A 20,410-nucleotide genomic window follows, 5' to 3' on the forward strand; every position below is an offset into this window, starting at 1 on the left:
CTTTCACCTGATCTACGCGATAATGAAGCCATGCGCTTACATATTGAGACAATCGCGTAAAGCCACGTAACACATAAATCATTGATATCGCGTGTGTATGAACTTTCAAAGTAATGTTGCATTTATTTTCATTTTGTTTCTACGAAGGAAAGCTTTTCTCGAAAATTACAAAAAATGTTAACGTTCTAGGAAAAGTTTTCTCGTGATAGTGATGTGAGTGAGAGAGATACAACCTTGGATTATTATAATTTTCTAGGAAAATTATAGAGAAAGAGTAAAAAAGAGTAAAAAAAGTAGAGAATATATATGTATAAAATAGATTATTTAATTATATATATATATTACTATTTATTTTTATTATATATAACATCAATAATTTTTCGATAATATTAATTAAATATAGATTGTCTTAAATAGAAATTTATCACCAATTCCAGTTCTTTTTGCTATTTATTCAGTTAGTTGTCGAAGCATGTTCAAATAGATTACAGCAGATTTAATTACCTGAAATATCAATTTTTTAAATCTTTAAACATAATTAGTTTATAAATTAATCGACAATAAAACATCGCAGAATTACTAGTAAATTATTGCTTTAAAATATTTGTTCACATTAATTCTATCGCTCACATCGCCGAATGTTTTAAAAGACAGATCAATGAATTTTCCAGCGGTAATTCGTGGCAAAATATTCGAAACAGCTATCACTAATACCATATCTCGCGTCATACTTGTCGGAAGACGATACCAGTCGAGCGTGCAAGAAGTCCAGCTTATTTTTTCTGCCTATTGTGGATAATTGTGATTACTTTGCGCGTAAAAAACAATATATAAAGAATCTTTATTAAATATTTACAAAATTACCTGCGTCGTTATGTATTCTCCGATATAACATAAAATAAAAATATTAATAGTAACAGACATAAGTGCTGCAACGTACGAACACAGGGCCGCTATGTTTCTACTCTCCCATTCCTGGGGATAAAATTAATCTGTATTCGCGGTCTGCAACGTATTTGCCCAGATAGCACAAGGATGTCCTTAGGACGTCCAAAGGGCATCCAGGACATACATGTAGGATATCCTCAGGATATCCCATTGTAATCCTCAGATCTCCTCTGGATGTCCTGAGGAAGAGTAAATGATAGCCGTATATTAACCTCTGGAGAATCCAGGGAGATCCTGTGGAACATCCTAAGGATTTTTATAGGATATGTTAGGGATATTTTTCGTATGTTTCAAGGAGCAAATTTTAAAATTTAAATATAAATTAAAATTATGTTTTGTTATTTACTGCCAATATTAAAAATCTAATATTAAAAATAGTTCACCGTTCTTTAATATTTGAGACTTTCGTGATATATGAAAATGTGCGCATCAAATTGAATTATTAATATTAAACGAAATTAACGTTAACAATTAATTGCACATGTATATGTCCTCTGGAAATCCAAAAGACATCCAATATAATAGACAGGGCAGATATATCCTACAGACATCCAGGGGTTATCCAATGGACATTTATAGGACATTAATACTTATTATAATACTTAAGATTTCTAAATTATATTAAATAGCCGACACAACTAAAAATAATTATGTATGCATATTAAACTTTTATAAATATATTTATAATAATATCTTAAAACATCCTACAAATGTCCTGAACCGTCCTGGACATATTCAGGATGATCCTGAGGATGTTTTGTGCTGTCTGGGTATACACCTAAATACAATGTATTTATCTGCATTTTACTTTTCCCATACCCCTATTATACAATATCCCGTAAGACATATGATCGTGGTACACCCCAATATTTCGACTAAGCTACTATAGCGCAAAGTGTTCTCCACCAGTTGCAAAAAACTAAAACGCATTATCAAACATATTCTCGATTTAGCAGTAAGAAGCAAGGAAATATATAACAATGTCAAAATGTACATATATATTAATATTTAAAAAATATAAATATATAAAACTTTTTATAAACACAACACCAATAATGATAGAAAACGACATTTTTAATATCAATATCTGTAATTAAAAAATCATAGAGATGCGAGAGTGTTCTTATATATTCAGTGAAAAGTAACGTGCTATAATAAAATCAAGGACTTACTTTCGTATCCTTATCTGATGCTCAATTACGACTGCCAGTTTAACAACGACGTTCCTCTGTCCAAATTCGTTCTCTTTGACAAGATCCTCCATCAAACGCGTCAGAATCTCCATCTGCCCGCACGCATGCATCACGAAGATCGCGGCGAGGCCGCAAATTGCCACCGTGATCGTGTACATGACAAAACCGCAGAGGCACTGCAGGAGAAACACAATTTCGTAGGCGGGACTATTTTGCGGATTGAAAAAAACGTAATAACCGGGGCAGGAGAATGGTCTGAGCGTGATGTTCTGATCGATAACGATACTTCCTCTTGATAACGGTACTATTGTGTTGTAAGAGAGTCCGCCGCAATACATGAACGTGCAACACAAGGTGAACAGTCGTCTTCCGGTATTGGCTTTATTCAGCATCACTTCTCGCCCATCGCTGATAGTCATCGTTCTCCAATCTTCCTCGATGTGTCGCAGACAACGTCTGATATTGGACTCGTGGACAATCAGGTTACTGTACTTGGCGATCGCCATGATTGAGTACAGGATCGGTGGCATCATCTTCATCTGTTCGCGCGCTCCATCATCGATAAATATGTAATATAAAACACCCGGTACCATATCGCAATGGAGAAGAAGATAGCAAATAATCATGAGAAAGATATTTGTAACTTTCTCGATCGTGTTTGGTCGTCTATCGGTCAATGGCCAAATACCGAGCATGCGAAGCACAATATGATTTTGCTCGACGACGTAATTCACGTCCTCTTGATAATGTTTATTGTGAATCATCTTAACGATTGTATATAATCACAATTGTATAATTCTTCTAGAGATTATATAAAAGCCATAACAGCTCTTTATAATTTTAATAATGCTACAACGACAGAGAAGACTCAACGATCGCGCGATGGAAAGGATGAATATACGAGAAGTCAAGAATTCAAAGTCTTCGTTGACCGCTGCAGTCAGAGTGAAAGATACTATCAATCCACACTTGCGCCTGTGTACATTAAAAATTAAAGAGTTACATAGGGGAAACAAGAGTTATTGAAAGCAGTTTCTGCGGTTGATGTCGCACGCGATGTGATTTCTCTATATACTTGTAGTTGTGTATCGCGCATGGAAACTTTGACTTTGTAACTTGAACTTTGGGAGCATTTATTTTTCAAGAAAATAAGGGAAACTTTGACTTTATCGAGATACATTGTTAATAATACATCGGGTTTTATTGTTAAATAAAATTTTTCTTTATCTTCATCAGCGGAATCGTTCGTATTTTCGCTATGCGGGTAATGTAATGCTTTGGAATATTGTTATTCCTCTCACTTGCTTGTACTTTTCTTAAATCTTATTTCATATAATTATTACATTTTTTTTAAAGAGAAATATGTTATTTGTTTGAAAATGTTGTATTGTATTATAGTCGAATTAAAAAATAAATAATTCATTGCTATAGATATCTTAAAGATAATAGTATATACTTTTCTAGAATTACACGGATTTCTGCTAGGAAACATGCACAAGACTCGTTCGATGAACTTTTGCGATCTTTGCGAGTAAGAGTCGCGACTTTGATGACTAGTAATTTGTATTTTGTAATATATAGAGTTAAATTTATGGGGGACACAGCGCAGCTGTTGGAGTAAATCGGAAAAGGGTAGGCACGATCGATTGCGATGATGTACTGGGATAGAAACTCTTATCCGTAGATAATTGTCGCAATGTTATTGACAACACGTAATTTTGTGATATTTTGCGTCAAAAAATTCTACAATACATAAAACGTCGAAGTTTTTTTATACATCTCTGGATTATGCATTACTTTCATATGTTTCAATCTGATATTGAAGTATCTGTATAAGATTATTCAAGAACTATACACAGTTTAAACATATTTCTGAAAATATTAATAATCTTCACGCAATCTTCTATGTTTCTTTATTATTTCATCAAAAAGGCAGCTCTCGTATATTTAAATAATATCTCGCGAGGAAACTTCACGAAGTAGGTTAAGGTATGCCATTGATGTTTTTAAAATCTAGAGAATAACATATGACATATTATCAACAATTATAACGTGAAACGTGTAAATTGTTTTTAATAATATAATTTTGCGTACTCACATTAGAAAAACTACTCATAGTTAGCTTCACCATTTTTCCGGCAGTAAGCTCAATCGGGTAATTTGACATAATAATTGGGAACATCAAGTTACGCGCTTTATTCTGTGGTAAACGATACCATTCAATCATGTAACACTTAATGCCTACTTTTCGACATCGATCTACGAGCTGTTCGCCGATGTAGCAAAATATGTATATGTTAAACGTAATTGATATAAAGGCGACGAAATACACGAAAATTGGTAGCATCGATTCTTGGTTATTCCAATCCTACACGTTACAAATACAATGTTAGAAATATATAATTATTAAATTAAATACTCTCTCTCTCTCTTATAGACTATATTTATATATAATAATAATAAATATTTCTGTTATATCTAATAAAAGTAGTGATAAATTTCGAAATAAAACTGCAATTGGATTAACGTACCATGATAACATAATAACCAAGTAAACACATATTACACGAAGCATTTATAAATTCCGCTAAACATATCTCGTTCAATATCTTATCTACGTCAGAAACAAATCTGAAATTTAATATCTGAATTCAATAACTGGAAAATAAATGGAAAATAAATAAATCAACCAAATCAAATCAGTTATGCAATCGGTTAATCAACTTACTTGAGTATTCGAAGATGATGTATTATAGCGTTACTGATCCTTTGGTCGACGGTACCACGATTTCGTTCACCACCGTCGACCAATTCTTCGAATATGTACATTAGGATCTCGCATTGGCCGCATATGTGAGTAACGAATTTGGCTGTTAAGCTACAAATTCCGCAGAATACGGTATACGCAGTGAAACACGATAAAGCTACCAATACATACGTGATTTCGTAAACTGGGCTGACCTGTATATGATAAAAAAAAGAATACAAAATTACTTAAAAAAATCATAATTTGCTACTTACACGTAATTATTTTTAGAAACTAAAAGTTTTTATTAAAAATTATAACATTAGCCAAATATATTTGAGCATCTATATATCGCTAAGAATATATAATTAATTTATTATAGAAAAACTTCTTAAACTTTAAACTGAATTTTCCTTTTATAACAAAAAAAAAAAAAAAAAAAAAAAAAAATAAATTATGATAATTATAAAATTAAAAATATGATACAATTGTAACTTTTCAGTCTGCAAATAAAAGAACTTAACGTCGTACATTAAATTGACCTGGACGTCCAAAAAGATCAGCTCACAGGGATTGGGAAATGATCTAATCGTCACGTTGTTTTCCGTAACGATGGGCGGTAAGACTAAAGGCATGCAGGTATAAGGTAGACCGCTGCCGAACATGAACGCCACGGAGATGATGCCAAAGAAACGTCCCGATTTGGCGTTAGCTAACATGATCTTGCGATCCTCGGCTATCGTTACGTTACGCCAGTCTTCGGCAATACGATCGATGCACGACTTGATCTCATGTTGATGGGACAGCAACAGCAGGTATCTCAGAAAGACGGTAATTGTAAATATCAGCGGACATGCGGTTCTGAGAATCTCATAAAAGCTCCAATTCGTGGTAATTATACATGCAAACCACGAGGCGATCGCGAAGAACTGAAGAAACGTGGCAACGGCGATTGATAAACCGTGAACGATAATTTCTACCTTGGTAACTTGTTGTCGCAACGGCCAGGCACCGATCGGCTTCAGCAGGCAAATGCTTATCTGGACGGCGTAGTAAAAGTCCGAGATGTAAAATTTATTTTGTTTGATTATATCGACGGTGAACGCGCTCTTTTGCTTCCGATCGATCATTTTCATTCGATGTAACGTCACTGCCAGCTCGATCTTTACTAACGCGAAATAAAAATTCAACGCGGATTTCTACTACGAAGCATGCGCGGCCCGTTCGATGAACTTCTCTGATCCCCGCGAGCAAAAGTCGTGACTTTGATGACTCGTAATTTGCATTTCTTGATGTTGTCGATTTATAGAGAAACAGCAGCTGCGGCTGTGGAATAAATCAGGAAGGGTTGAACAAAGTTTATCGCGATGATGTGGCATCGATGAAAACTTTTGTCCAAGGATAATCGCAAAGTTGCTAATACTGTGTAATTCTGATATTTTCTATATTTTTTTTTTTTTTTTTTTTGAAAAACTTTACAACACATATTGCGCGTAAAAGTTTTTACATAACTCTGTGCTTCACATTATTCTTATATGATTCGATCTTACATTCAATTACATATATTACCTAGCAGATAGCTCGCATATTTCTAAAAATATTAATAATCTTCACGCAATTTTATATTTTTAATTATTTTGTCTCGAAAATTCTCTCCATCGTTTTTGCGCATTTATATATTATCCCGCGAGATAACCTCGCGAAGTAAATTAATATACGCCATCGATGTTTTCAAAATCTAGAGTACAACATATGACAGCATTAGCATTTACAATATTAACATAGACAATTCGAGATATTTTCAATAATAGTAAAAATTAGCATATTTACGTTAGAAAAACTATTTATATTTATTGCCATCATTTTTCCAGCAGTAAGTTCAATTGGATAATTCGACATAATCATCAGGAAGATTAAATTACGTGCCTTATTATGTGGTAAACGATACCATTCTATCATGTAACATTTAATACCTATTTTCTGATAACGATCCACAAGCTGTTCGCCGATATAGCAAAATATGTATATGTTAAAAGTGAGGGATACGAAGGCAACGAAATATACGACAATTTGTAACATCGCTTCTTGATTGTTCCAATCCTACAAGTAATAAGATTAAAAATAAACAATTAATAGATTATATAAATAATATTTGTAATAATTAATATATATTTATACATTATCTCTTTCTTTTAGCTGTAATGTAAAATATGAAAATCGAACGTTATTACAAAATTAAACATACCATAATAACATAATAACCAAGTAAACATACATTACACGAAGCATTTATAAATTCCGCTAAACATATCTCGTTCAATATCTTATCCACATCAGAAACAAATCTGAAATTCAATATAATATTTGCGGAAAATTGCAAACGAAAAAAAAAATGACTAGCAAATTAAATCAGTTATGTCGTTAATTAACTCACTTGAGTATTCGAAGATGATGTGTTATAACGTTTCTAATCCTTTGGTCGACAGTGCCCGTGTTTCGATCGCCACCGTCGATTATCTCTTTGAGAATACACATCAGAATTTCGCACTGACCGCACGCGTGAGTAGTGAATTTAGCTGTTAAACTACAAATGCCGCAAAATACGGTATACAAAACACAACATGACACTGTTTCCAATGCATATACGACTTCGTAAACTGGAGTGACCTGCACGTAATAATTAAAAGAACACAGAAAAATTGCTAAAAAAATTATAATATTTGCAAATTATATATGGTAGTTACTTTTAAATTAAAAGTTTTCATTAATTATCATTAGCATTAGCACAATATTAAGACTATGATCAACTTATTATAAAAAAATTTTTTAATTTTTGAAATAGAATAAAAGGTAAAAGAAAGAAGGAATATATAGATAATTAATAAATTAAAAGAATAAAGATGTCTTTCGAGTCTTCGAATGAAAGAATTTAACATCGTACATTGAATTGACCTGGACGTCCCAGAAGATTAGCTCAGAGGGGTTGGGCAGCGATCTAATTGTCACATTGTCTTCTGTAACGACGGGTGGCAACATTAAAGGCATACAGGTATAAGGTAGACCGCTGCCGAACATAAATGCCACGGAGATCATGCCAAAGAAGCGTCCCGATTTGGCGTTTGCTAACATGATTTTGCGATCTTCGATTATTGCCGCGTTAAGCCAGTCCTTAATAATACGATCGATGCACGATCTAATTTCATCCCGATGGAATAGCAACAGTAAATATCTCAGAAAAACAGTAACTGAAAATATTAGCGGACACGCGGTCCTGAGAATCTCGTACATGCTCCATTTCGCGGTAACTATACGTACGATCCACGGAACGATCATGAATAGTTGGAAAAACGTAGCGAAAATAATTGTCAAGATATATATAATAATATCTCTTTTGGTAGCTCGCTGTTCCAGCGGCCAGGCACCGATCGGCTTTAACAACCAGAAGCTGACCTGTGCAGCATAATGAAAATCCAAAAGCCGTTTATCCTTCTGCATAAGATTAGATTCTTCCATAAATGCAGCGATCGTTTACGTGAGTGCAATCTTAATGACAATTCAGCGACGACTGACAGTCAAGCTAAGAGGCACAGGATTGTCAATAAGCATGCGCGAGATATACTTTCTGTTTTCCGATCAAGGTGGTTAAAATAATCCCTCTTCATTCGTGACTTGCACTTTATAGAACGTTCCACCAAGGTTGGGAGAAAAGTATAACTATGATCAGAGAACGAGGGGTTGTTAATGATGTTCTAAGAAACTTCAAAACGGAGGGAAGCACCCTACACGATCTGAAAGTTCTTCTATCGACTTTATCGTTGAATTGTTAATCGCGTTTCTTTCTTACTGTGGAAAAACCACGGTCAAAAATGTTTCTATCGTGATGTTAAATGTTATTTTTGCTAACAGTTATATAATAATATATTTTATTGATTGTTTGATTGATTGATGTCGCTTGAAGCTAAATAATAAATGCGAATGAGATGATAAGTGTTATATTTGTGATAGAGTGAAAGTAGGAAATTAATATGTCTCGAGTGAAATAGTCGATATTGCAGCGAATGACATTGAAGACAATCACACGTCTTATTCTGCGATCATTCGAATAAAATTAAGATACGCCGCTGATGTTTTGCATACCTGTGAACATTTGTAAAATAATCGAGCAGTATGTTTGAATGAATTCTAAATTAATGAGTAACGACAGAAATTACTTACATCGCAAAAACCTTGAAGAGAGACGTCAAATATTTTACCAGCTGTCAATGCGGATGGGCGATTTGATTTCATCATCACCATGACTAAACCGTTCACCTTCTTCGCTGGTAACGCATACCAGTTGATAAAATACGACACCTCTCCTATTTTTACGCTCTTATTTAAAATTAAATATAAATATCGAGAATGTTTAACTGATATGACTACGTTTTTTAATATTTATTAAATTAATAATTTGACAGATCTACCTCTTCTTTAAGACGATCGCCGATAGATGATATGGTAAAGACGTTTACCAAAATTGAAATCACTAAAATAAAATATATAATTGTACCTAATAGTTGATTGTCTTCCCATTCCTGAAATAAATTTATTATTATTAAAAGCAATATATATATATATATATATATATATAAAACTTAATTTAATATTAGATTTTAAAATAATGAAAATTAATCGATATAATGCAAGAAATATTTCTATGCACCTTAAGAACGCCATATTCAAGAAAACATATTATAATAGTGCATCCAATCATTTCGGATAAAAAGACAAAGTTGAATGATTTTTCAATCATTTCAGTAAATCTGCAATAGATAAAAATAACTTTGCATGGAATAGCAATTATTATAAATTATAATAAAAATAAGTAATTACAAATAGCTAATATCGTAAGAAACACACATTTCTATGTTGCGTGTATATCAATTATATTTCTAATAAAAGTATTTTTTTTTCGCGATTAAACTACAAAATATTTTCCTTTCTATTATAATAAAATATATTAATATTTTTAATGATACATTTGGTGAAACGTTTACGCATTTGCCGACCTGAGAGCTCGCGTATGATGTATGATTATCTTCGCAAATCGTTTGCGAAGATCGTCAGTTTCGTCGATCAAAAAAGTTTCCATGTATCTGTGGCTTATCTCGAATAGACAGCAGGCATGCATCACGCAGGAAGCGATCAAGCTATAAACGCCACAATTTGTTGATAAGATAATAGTGCTGAAGAGGATTTGTGTGACGAAGAGGATCTCGTAAAAGGGCGAATTCTCCACCGCGAAGAAGACGTAGTCACTGAGATATGGCAAAGGCAACTGCGTCGTATTATCCTCTTTGACAATTCTCTCCGCCAAAAACGGCATAATTATATGGTAAGGCAACGCACCGCCATACAGTAATCCCAGATAGATGATCGTGAACTGTCTCCCGAGTTTGGCATGTCTCATCATCACCGATCGATCATTCTCACTCTCCACATTTTTGTACTGAGTCTCTATTTGTCGTAGACAATACTTGATGTCATCTCTGTTGATGATCATCGTCCAGAACTTGATGATACCCAGAAGACTGAATACCTGGGCGGCTATCACCTTCATGTATCTCGTCAAATCCTCCGCATCGAAAAAGGTATATATGATATGCGGAACGAGTAGAAAGCACATTAAACTGAACATGAAGCTTGTCTGGAAGACGTACTTCATCTTATCAAACGTGGAATCGGTACTGTAAAGGGGCCAAACACCAACGGGGGTTAACAAGATTTTGGCGACTTTCACCACATATTCCACGTCGGACTTGTAATTAAAGTTTCGGAACAGCGTGCGGCTGCTATTGGTTGACGATATGTCCACGGTTTTCATAATTGCTCGATTGCGTTTTGATTTGCAACTATAACAATCAGAAGAGTAGCATAGGAGTTGACCGCATGGGAGCTTGCGTGCGGAAAGTTCGCCTCTCTGCAGAAACTTTGCGTAGGGTATCCTCTGAGAATCGTCGCAATATTTAGTGGAAAAAAAAAAGTTGCATAATTTCAATGATTACGCAGGCGCTGTGAGATAAAAAGTGGGAGATTTGCTTTGTCGTACTGTCGAGAGCAACAACGTGCGGTGTTCAAGACGTGACATATTCCAGTCGGTCAGAAAAACGGAGTGAAATCTAATATATAAAGTATTTCTTGTGCGTGTGTGTTTCTAAGGATATATTATGACATATATTATTTAAATTATTATTAAAATTAGCATACATCGGCGCACGTTAAGAATACATTATATTTTCCAGTTCACGTCTAAGAATGATGTTTCGACAGAATTTTATACCGTCACATAAAAAATTCAGGTATGCAATAATAATTTAAACAATTGCAACTTTCTCATAGTTTAACAGCCTCAAATCATTTACATCGAGATAAATCATTTTATTGAAACACATTCTCTCTTTTAATAAGCAAATTGCTCCTGACAATTTCATTGCAATCATGATGATTATAAAATATAGTTTTTTTTTTATTATTATTATTCGCGATTTACGTTTTACAAACCCTTAAATAGGATTCGAAGAAAAGTAGAAATTTTGAAAAGGGAAAGATAATAATGTCGCAATAAAAGTTCCAAACAAAGAATACGCATTACGCGATTGCTAGATATAACTTATAATTGTAATTTGAATAAATTTTTTTCCAAGAAAAGGGGGAGAGAAATTATGGATAAAGACATTACATATGGAAATTACATGACATATAACATTGTTCAAGTAACTATTAATAATTTATTGTTGAACAGAGAGGTGGTCGATATGCTTACATTAAATAAGAAAAGTGAGAGACATGTTACGTTTGAAGCGATGATATAGGTTACAACAAACATAATAATCTTACATATGATAACCGATATAATCATGTAATATTTGTAAATTTATATGGTCATTGCTCGTATAAAATTGAAATACGCTGCCGATGTTTTGCACACCTATAAAAATATATACGATATATGTGACAGATATTAATTGTCAATTCTTTTAGATAAATATTATAGCAAATACTTGCTTCGCAGAATCCTTGAAGGGAGAGATCAAATATTTTCGCGGCAGTTAAAGTTGATGGGCGGCCTGATCTGATCATTATCAAAATTAAATCGCCTACGGTTTTTGTTGGCAAATTATACCATTCGATAAAATATAATGATTCCCCTACCTTTTCACTCTTCGTGAATAAGATATAAATATTAGTCGATTAATCGATTACATTATTTTCAAAAATTAAAGCATGATTATTTGTTATATAAAATTAGCATTTTTTTATAACGCTGCATGTGAGATGATGTATTATATTTTATAAGTATATGAACTGGTATAAAATTATATTGTTTTACCTCTTCTTTAAGACGATCACCGATAGCTGATATAATATAAACATTTACAAATATTGATGTCATTAAAACAAAATATGTGCCCATGTTTAAGATCTTTCCTTCTTCCCATTCCTAAAATAATTTTCTATTAACATAGAACGTTTTTGTGTAAAAATATGAAATTAGTGAATAATTTATATTTGCACCATTAATTTTTAAATAGAAATACCTTGAGAACACCAAATTCCAAAAAACATATAATAACAGTACATCCAACCATTTCACATAAAAAAACAACATTTAATGATTTCTCAATTATCTCTGCGAATCTGTAATGTATTTCATCACATTTAATAAACATAAATATAAATAAAATTAAAATGATTCAGATATAACAAATGCATTTTCTTTTTTTGTCCCAGTTGTTTATACTTAATTTAATAAGAAATAATAAAGTAATAAATTTATAGAAACATAAAATATTCATAAAGCTTCCTCACTTGATGGCTTGCGTATGATGTTGGATTACTCGTCCGAGTCGCTTATGGAGATTATCGCTGCCATTGCTAAGAACTGTTTCCATCTGTCTACGAACGACTTCGAATAAACAACAGCTGTGCATCACGCAGGTGGCGATTAAACTGTAAACACCGCAATTCGTAGAGAGAATTATACTGCTGATTAGAATTTGCGATACAAAGAGGATCTCGTAGAATGGTGAATTTTCTACGACGAAGAAGACGTAGTCGCTGAGATATGGTAAAGGTATCTGTGTTGTATTGTCTTCCTTAACGACTCTCTCCTCCAACAGTGGCATGATTATGTGATAGGGTAACGCACCACCGTACGATAATCCTAAATACGTCACCGTGAAAAGTCTACCGATCTTAGCGCTCTTCGTCATCACCAATCGATCATCCTCGCACTCTACATCTCTGTACTGAATCTCCATTTGTTGTAAGCAATATCGAACTCCTTCCCTATTGATGATCATTGTCCAGAACTTGATGATAGCAAGCAAGCTAAATACCTGAGCAGCTATGACTTTCATGTACTTGGTCAGGTCCTCTGCATCGAAGAAGGTATATATGATATGTGGAACAAGCAAAAAGCACATCAGGCAGAATATTATTCCAGTCTGTAAAAAATTCTTCATCTTGTCAGACGTGGAGGTGCCTCGATAAAGTGGCCAGATACCGACGGGTGTTAATAGGGTCTTGGCTATCTTTATCACATATTCGGTATCGGACTTGTAATTATTATTTCGAAATAGCGTGTGATCATTTCCTCCCGACATCGTGGGAAATTTTTAGTTCGTAATTATTTTATCTCGCTACACGTACATCCACGATGACTGACGGACGCGAACATGTCCTACGAGAACCAATCGCGAGCGCCTGCGTGCAAAGTTCGCTTCCCTACAACAATTTTCTCCGGGCAATCTGCTTAAATTGTTGGAACTTTTAATGGCAAAGAAAAAAACGCATTGTGATTTCAATAGCAACGCATGCGCTGTCATAGCATACGCTTTGAACCCTTTGAGTCAGAGCTTTATTCCTCCACACGTCATCTGAAAGTGTAGTGTATTTTTCGCAGTATAATCATCCAGAACGTAAGTATATTGATGTGAATTGACAAATTGAAGATATTTTATTCGTTTATTAGATTTTAGATATCTACTAAAATTTACTTTTCATCGATTGTATGGATTGTATCGATACTATGGGACCCCAGCACTTTCACCGCTACAAATAGCACTGACTTTTGGTTTGACGGTGAATCTTATAATTATGATACGTTGCCGCATATTTAATTCTTGTGAGTAACAACACACGTTTGTGCTTTTAACAGTATAGACAAATTATTAATATTTCTTTTTTGTATTTTTTATTTATGCGCGATATAACTTTTATACAACCTTCGATATGAATTTCGTGATAAATTAATCCAAATTATGAGAAATTCATCTTTGCAAAATCTGTAAAAATTTGGATAACATTTATCCAGCCCGTGTATTCCTTTATATTATATTCTTTTCATTTTTTATATTTTTTAGATGCTAGGTCATATAAGTGCAGAGCTCGTCTTAATCCAGCTATTATCATCGGTGGCGTTATCGTGGGCATGAAATCGATTCCGACAACCGGGGGCAGTTTACATTCTAGGCGCAATTTATCGGCGCCATCGTGGGATATGGACTTTTAAAATTGTTTTTATTTCTATTTTTGTTATCACTATAGCGCGCCGAACATTATAAACGATGATCTATATTCTTGCCAGATGATAATGCCAGCGGAATTATTCAACAATGAAAATGCGAATTCGATTACGGGTCTTTGCGTCAGGGTGGTTCATCCAGGGATCGACAGTATTCAAGCTATATTAATCGAAATGTTTTGCACGAGCTGTATATTTTGCGCGGTTTGCGCTACGTGGGAACCTCGATGCGCTTATACTACAGATTCAACTCAGATTCGGTCTCTCAGTCGCTGCTATTTCCTTTGCTGCGGTAAAACTTTTTTTTCTTCTTAATCATTTTTGTATTTTGTTTTTCCCTATTAACGCAATCATTAATTTAATAATATTAATATTATTTTTAATATTTTATTTTTATTTAGAAATATATCTTATTTATAACAGCTTATTAATCTTAAAGCCTATTAATCTTATTTATTAAATTTATATATTTTTGAATAAAGAAAAACTATTTTACGTAAACTTGTCGACCATTAAAAAGAAATATATATGAAGGAAAAAATAATTATTTATTTATTTCTATATTTCTTCAGAGTCCTTATACCGGATGTAGCATGAATCCAGCACGAGCGTTCGGTCCTGCATTATGAAATAGTCCTTGGAAAGACCAATGAGTAAGTTGAAAATAAAAATTTTAATATTTTAATGTAAGCGAGAAAAGTAACACGAAATATGTAAGAAATGTGTACAGAAGATGTCACGAGTGTATCACGACAGTTCCGCGTCACGTGTTCATGACAGATACCCACATATTTAACAACGCTATGGGTTTCAAGACCGAACGATGCTATTGTATCACAAATTATAAATTATAGATCACAGTTGCTATAACATTTTTTTTTTTTTTTTTTTTTTTTTTTTTTTTTTTTGTTACACATATATATATATAATAAGTTCAAATTACAGGATACACAGAAATCCGATTACGTTAATTTATTTTTAATCAATTAGAAGAGTTTTTATCACATTCGATATTGTACATACGATAAGGAATACATAAGTCACTTGAACTGATAAGTCACTTGATACTAATAACAAATATCAATTTATTCAAATATCACATATCAAAAATTTTTCTAATGACAATCGCATCCCGCGATTAAAGAACAACAATTTTATATAAGAGCAAAATATATATATATATATATATATATATATATATATATATATCATATTTTTTTGAACAGTAGTTTTGGTAAATTATAAAAAAATAAAATATATTGTATTCAAAAAATAAAATATATTTTTAATAATTTAATTTTTTAATTTTCTTATTTTTGTTAAATTTTTTGTTTTCTTAGATTTATTGGCTTGGTTATATCTTGGGAGCTTTACTTGGAACGTTTATCAAGTGTTATTCGTAGTGTTGTGCTTAATTGCACAAAAGAATCTATTTGTTTTGTTGATGAAAATTCGTCTAATGTTTTGTCACAATCGAATAATTCGTACGATATAAGTAGAGAGTTCAAGTTTAACAATTTTAATTTTATATTCTGTATAAATTAAGATATATGCAATTAATATTTTTAATCAGTTTTATGTATATTTATATTTTAAGTTATTTACATTACATAGTACACGATTACATGATAGATAAATATACATCTATTACGAATCATATACATTTTCTTTAAATTATCATCTATTGGTCAGAGGTTTCTTTAGAGTAACTTTAAGTTTTAGTAGATGGCGGATGTAACATGATATAACGATATAAAACACGATAAACAATACAATAACAATTTTCCTTTTCATTTAAATATTAGAAATATTATATTATATATAATTAATATTATATTATATATTATTAATATTATATATAAAAATAATTTAATATACAATGTGTATACCCAGACAGCACAAAACATCCTCAGGATCATTCTGAATATGTCCAGGACGGTTCAGGACATTTGTAGGATGTTTTAAGATATATTATTATAAATATATTTATAAAAATTTAATATGCATACATAATTATTTTTAGTTGTGTCGGCTATTTTGTATAATTTAGAAATCTTAAGTATTGTAATAAGTATTAATGTCCTATAAATGTCCACTGGATAACCCCTGGATGTCTGTAGGATATATCTGCCCTGTCTATTATATTGGATGTCTTTTGGATTTCCAGAGGACATATATATGTGCAATTAATTGTTAACGTTAATTTCGTTTAATATTAATAATTGAATTTGATGCGCACATTTTCATATATCCAAAATTATTATTTATTTAATATTTTATGAGAAATGTTACTGTTCGCAACATTCCAAAAACTTTACAAACAATAATATTCAACCGTTAGTTCGTTTGTTTACCGCTATGCGACACGCGAACTCGTATTTGAGATTTGGTCATAAGAATTATATAAAGCTTGCAAAGAGCAACTGACAGGAAATTACAAATGTAATTATTTTCTATCAGTTCAATTTCTGATGTAATCCCAACATAGGGAATTCAGATATTGGATTGTTTAGAAAATATTACACAACTCAAACCCGGGAGCCAAACCTAAAATATTCATGTACAGCACGAAAGCCTCTCAAATATTAAAGAACGGTGAACTATTTTTAATAGATTTTTAATATTGGCAGTAAATAACAAAACATAATTTTAATTTATATTTAAATTTTAAAATTTGCTCCTTGAAACATACGAAAAATATCCCTAACATATCCTATAAAAATCCTTAGGATGTTCCACAGGATCTCCCTGGATTCTCCAGAGATTAATATACGGCTATCATTTACTCTTCCTCAGGACATCCAGAGGAGATCTGAGGATTACAATGGGATATCCTGAGGATATCCTACATGTATGTCCTGGATGCCCTTTGGACGTCCTAAGGACATCCTTGTGCTGTCTGGGTAAATATATATATAATTTTTAAAAGATTTATATTTCGAATTTCTCTTTTCTTAATATTATTATATATATTCTCTAGAATTATACACTTCATACTGGAAAAGTACGACTCGACTTTCTTGGCAGTTCAAAAATAAACATCTTAGTGGATGAGGTCTAATATGGTCGAAGTGCATCTGTTGGAAATTTCTAGAACATTGAAAGAACCCACGCTGAGTTCTCTGTTTTATTGTTATTTCTTTACTCTTAGATCTTCTCTTCTCTTCTCAACGTATGTAATGTGCGTATATCGCATATGCGTATATGTATATAGATATAGATATATTCTCAATTCTGTTATACATATATAAATTTCTTCCTTATATATATATATCTTTATATGTCTATACTATAATTCTTATAGATTTATAATACATGCAGCTGTAATGGGGATTACGTGTATTTAGTGTATAAATTATATACACAGTCATTATGATAATGTCATAAAAACTAATATTCAAATCTCCCTCGAAGTTGTCTCTCTTTTCATCACTTTGACGTATAAATTCTGTTCTGATAAATATAATTATACAAAAGTATTTGTAGTGACGGAAGAATGAGTACAAAAATAAATTGTTATATAATTCATATATTAATCAGAGACGTAGAACAGAATTAATAAAATATATATGCTCGTAATTGCTATAGGAAGCAATGCAATGTTCATGGGATAATATTATGCGACAAAAATCTCCACAATTATTCGCGCGACGTTCCTAATGCATATAATCTGCTAAGTTCGTCTAATCCCACCGCGATTTATTCGATGCGTCGGATATGCACCGATCGGCCAAACATCATATTACAACGGGTTCATCAACCTTCACCCAGCGACATACTCTCGGCGGCTAGGACCTGGTCATAGATGCGATCGATAGCAGGGCGTTTCACGGACGTTTCGAGAACTGCGTCCACGCCTGCATGGAACCCGGGGGTTGAAACTACCCCGCGGTAATATATTACATACTTTGCAACACATTGTCATGTCGCAAGTGTCACAGACGGATCGTTGCGAACCGGCTTGCCTGATCGAGTCCGCGCGACCGGAATTTAAGATTCGCGAGAGCTATCCGGGTATGTGTATCGTACCCCTTCCCGGACTGCAACATCAACCCGACGCGAGTTCAAGGTCACGCTTTACCAGCGGGACAACTAAAATTAGTCCAACGGGCAGGACGGGTTATCGTGTGCTCGGAGAAGCACGAAGCCGTCCCGTTTCGTTATTTATGTAGCGAATTGATGAAGGGATAACCAATGCACGATGCTTCTCGGCAGTGAGGAGAACTTTATAGCGGTGATCGAAGGGAGAATATTGCGACGTAGTACTTTTTCTCTCTCGCAGAATAAAGCTTGCGCGCGCGCGCGCGCTCGATTAGGGCGGGGCGGCGATTTTCGTTCCTATTGCGTAATAGTTGTTTGTCCTTGTACGGAGATATTATCCTGCCTCCGATGATGTATAAACAACTCCTCGGGTTTAATATAAACGGGACGTAAACATTCTAACTTTACACAATTATATTATTTTATTTTGTCACGTTAAAAAAAGTATATCGTATATTAAAGAAGAAATTTATACCCTCACATTTACTATCATGTATAATTGCTATATCTGAGTGGAAAATATATTGATATCAGTTACAAAGATTATATAAAATGCAGTATTTTATAACTTATAATAATAATAATAATAATTAATTTGCTTTCTCTCCTTAATTTTAATTTCCACTTTTATCATAAAAAACAATTGCGAAGGGAAATAATAGATGAGATGAAAATATAATAAACATGTTTATTTCGTTGATCGAAAACAGCAAATAGCCCCGCACACTTTCTATACATTATATATTATATCTATAACTCTCGCTTCATGTGCATCTATCGATTAGCTGCTGCAGCTGTACCTCGAATGTTCTAGAACATTCTAAACTTCAATATCTGCCCTTTAAACGATCTGCTCTAAATTCATTTATTATATATATTTATTGACATCTAATACAATTTTTTTCTCTATTTGAAAAGAAGGTGATTATTATTAATATTAATTATTCGCACAAATATAATTTATTTAAAAAAATATATAAAATATCTGGAAATGTATGTGCAGAATATATTTGAGATGAAACTTGTTTATTCGGCTATAATAATAATATTCATAAATCTCAGAGAACTATTCGTGAACAAAACAATCAGAATGCGAAACAAAGTATAAAAAGCATGCGCCTAATGTCCGCATCGTGCGTTCTAAATTCATTTGCAAGCGATATGCTCTACAAACGATAAACTCAGATTCGAACATTTCAGCTATATTTTGTTCAATGAAACTGAATTGAATATGTGACATTTATATTAACGGTCAATAATTTTAATCAACTGTTTTCTTGAAATTGAAAAAAAAAAGAAGATATATTCTCGATTTTTTTTTTTTTTTAATTGTGTGAACGGATTTGTTCCAGCGATCCGCCGAGATTGAAAGAGGGTATATCCCTGGGAAGGCTCATTAATTGCAAATTATTTCGTCAACAATGTTTTCACTGGTTGAAATCGGAAAAAGAGAGACGTCGTTGAGAAAGTTCCCACAGATCAACGCCTTTCAATGCAACATACATAGTTGGCAACCGTCTATCTTCGCATTTCATTACGCCGTTCTGAATGACACCTGAATGTAACGAGATATCGCACGGCACATCGTGCATACATATTTGTACGAAGTAGCTTCGTTCACCCTTCCGACGAGCCTAATCCGCCGGCCGTTGTTAGCGACCTACAAAAAGGCGATCTCGCAGGGAGAGATAAGTATCTGGCGCGCGCGACCCTTGTATACTCCTGAATAAAATTGCATTAATTGCGTTCTGCTTAAAGAGAAGCTGAGATATATATACGCGTTGGTCTGCCTAACGAGCGATATGAAAAGGAAATCGATAGAGCGGTACATGATACGCCGAAAGAGGAACGAACGTAATATTATGCAACCCGATTGTATCATCGCTATTATGTTGTAGCTCGCAACATTGAAGACGT

General features: G+C 33.1%; 5 protein-coding genes across 6 annotated transcripts; 1 reads left to right on the top strand and 4 right to left on the bottom strand.

Annotated features, from left to right (window-relative positions):
• Positions 1 to 436: 436 nt before the first annotated feature.
• On the bottom strand, positions 437 to 3,132 carry LOC138937111 (odorant receptor 4-like). The gene is made up of 5 exons (XM_070303050.1): positions 2,121 to 3,132; positions 1,768 to 1,867; positions 865 to 975; positions 631 to 786; positions 437 to 504 (listed from the first exon to the last, which is right to left on the bottom strand). Exons 1-5 carry the CDS (start codon positions 2,903 to 2,905, stop codon positions 451 to 453), a joined length of 1,206 nt encoding a protein of 401 aa, XP_070159151.1. The 5' UTR covers positions 2,906 to 3,132; the 3' UTR covers positions 437 to 450.
• Positions 3,133 to 3,951: 819 nt separating this feature from the next.
• Positions 3,952 to 6,040, bottom strand: LOC138937217 (odorant receptor 10-like). Of its 2 annotated transcripts, XM_070303238.1 has the most exons (6): positions 5,430 to 6,040; positions 5,080 to 5,102; positions 4,870 to 5,019; positions 4,673 to 4,772; positions 4,240 to 4,509; positions 3,952 to 4,154 (listed from the first exon to the last, which is right to left on the bottom strand). In XM_070303238.1, the coding sequence occupies exons 1-6, from the start codon at positions 6,021 to 6,023 to the stop codon at positions 4,089 to 4,091; spliced, it is 1,203 nt and encodes a 400-aa protein (XP_070159339.1). In that variant the 5' UTR covers positions 6,024 to 6,040; the 3' UTR covers positions 3,952 to 4,088. The 2 variants fall into 2 exon arrangements, with proteins under 2 accessions (XP_070159339.1, XP_070159338.1); XM_070303237.1 differs by having other exon boundaries at positions 3,954 to 4,154; positions 4,870 to 5,102.
• A 342-nt stretch (positions 6,041 to 6,382) lies between these two features.
• On the bottom strand, positions 6,383 to 10,861 carry LOC138936910 (uncharacterized). Its single transcript, XM_070302697.1, has 10 exons — positions 9,936 to 10,861; positions 9,590 to 9,689; positions 9,351 to 9,461; positions 9,103 to 9,258; positions 8,974 to 9,024; positions 7,840 to 8,403; positions 7,322 to 7,554; positions 7,133 to 7,232; positions 6,718 to 6,987; positions 6,383 to 6,625 (listed from the first exon to the last, which is right to left on the bottom strand). Exons 1-10 carry the CDS (start codon positions 10,748 to 10,750, stop codon positions 6,560 to 6,562), a joined length of 2,466 nt encoding a protein of 821 aa, XP_070158798.1. The 5' UTR covers positions 10,751 to 10,861; the 3' UTR covers positions 6,383 to 6,559.
• Positions 10,862 to 11,677: 816 nt separating this feature from the next.
• On the bottom strand, positions 11,678 to 13,594 carry LOC138937071 (odorant receptor 13a). The gene is made up of 5 exons (XM_070302960.1): positions 12,736 to 13,594; positions 12,465 to 12,564; positions 12,257 to 12,367; positions 11,932 to 12,087; positions 11,678 to 11,854 (listed from the first exon to the last, which is right to left on the bottom strand). The coding sequence occupies exons 1-5, from the start codon at positions 13,530 to 13,532 to the stop codon at positions 11,801 to 11,803; spliced, it is 1,218 nt and encodes a 405-aa protein (XP_070159061.1). The 5' UTR covers positions 13,533 to 13,594; the 3' UTR covers positions 11,678 to 11,800.
• Positions 13,595 to 13,927: 333 nt separating this feature from the next.
• Positions 13,928 to 18,919, top strand: LOC138937279 (aquaporin AQPAn.G; the record flags this gene model as incomplete). Its single annotated transcript, XM_070303398.1, is given in 9 exon segments — positions 13,928 to 13,970; positions 13,973 to 14,032; positions 14,292 to 14,396; positions 14,399 to 14,443; positions 14,517 to 14,703; positions 14,705 to 14,744; positions 15,025 to 15,105; positions 17,433 to 17,633; positions 18,131 to 18,919. Coding segments are annotated over 7 exon segments (537 nt in total), but the record flags the coding sequence as incomplete, so codon positions are not given.
• Positions 18,920 to 20,410: the final 1,491 nt, after the last annotated feature.

Source organism: Polyergus mexicanus, unplaced genomic scaffold (assembly GCF_030449975.1).
Source record: "Polyergus mexicanus isolate NDT 795.1 unplaced genomic scaffold, iyPolMexi1.0 SCAF_10, whole genome shotgun sequence".
In the NCBI taxonomy this organism is placed as follows: domain Eukaryota; kingdom Metazoa; phylum Arthropoda; class Insecta; order Hymenoptera; family Formicidae; genus Polyergus; species Polyergus mexicanus.

Bases quoted from the DNA above. Each gene is read 5' to 3' on its own strand.
- LOC138936910 (XM_070302697.1), bottom strand. From the start codon at position 10,750: ATGAAAACCGTGGACATATCGTCAACCAATAGCAGCCGCACGCTGTTC. The intron at 9,259-9,350 runs GTAGATCTGTCA...ATTTTAAATAAG, and splicing joins GCGATCGTCTTAAAGAAGAG to AGCGTAAAAATAGGAGAGGT. The intron at 7,555-7,839 runs GTCAATTCAATG...TATTACGTGCAG, and splicing joins TAATCTTCTGGGACGTCCAG to GTCACTCCAGTTTACGAAGT.
- LOC138937217 (XM_070303237.1), bottom strand. From the start codon at position 6,023: ATGAAAATGATCGATCGGAAGCAAAAGAGCGCGTTCACCGTCGATATA. The intron at 5,103-5,429 runs GTCAATTTAATG...TATCATATACAG, and splicing joins TGATCTTTTTGGACGTCCAG to GTCAGCCCAGTTTACGAAAT. The intron at 4,155-4,239 runs GTGAGTACGCAA...GTTATTCTCTAG, and splicing joins CTATGAGTAGTTTTTCTAAT to ATTTTAAAAACATCAATGGC.
- LOC138937071 (XM_070302960.1), bottom strand. From the start codon at position 13,532: ATGTCGGGAGGAAATGATCACACGCTATTTCGAAATAATAATTACAAG. The intron at 12,565-12,735 runs GTGAGGAAGCTT...AATACATTACAG, and splicing joins CATCATACGCAAGCCATCAA to ATTCGCAGAGATAATTGAGA. The intron at 12,368-12,464 runs GTATTTCTATTT...AAATTATTTTAG, and splicing joins TGGAATTTGGTGTTCTCAAG to GAATGGGAAGAAGGAAAGAT.
- LOC138937111 (XM_070303050.1), bottom strand. From the start codon at position 2,905: ATGATTCACAATAAACATTATCAAGAGGACGTGAATTACGTCGTCGAG. The intron at 1,868-2,120 runs GTAAGTCCTTGA...AATGCGTTTTAG, and splicing joins CATCAGATAAGGATACGAAA to TTTTTTGCAACTGGTGGAGA. The intron at 505-630 runs GTGAGCGATAGA...TTGATATTTCAG, and splicing joins CTTTTAAAACATTCGGCGAT to GTAATTAAATCTGCTGTAAT.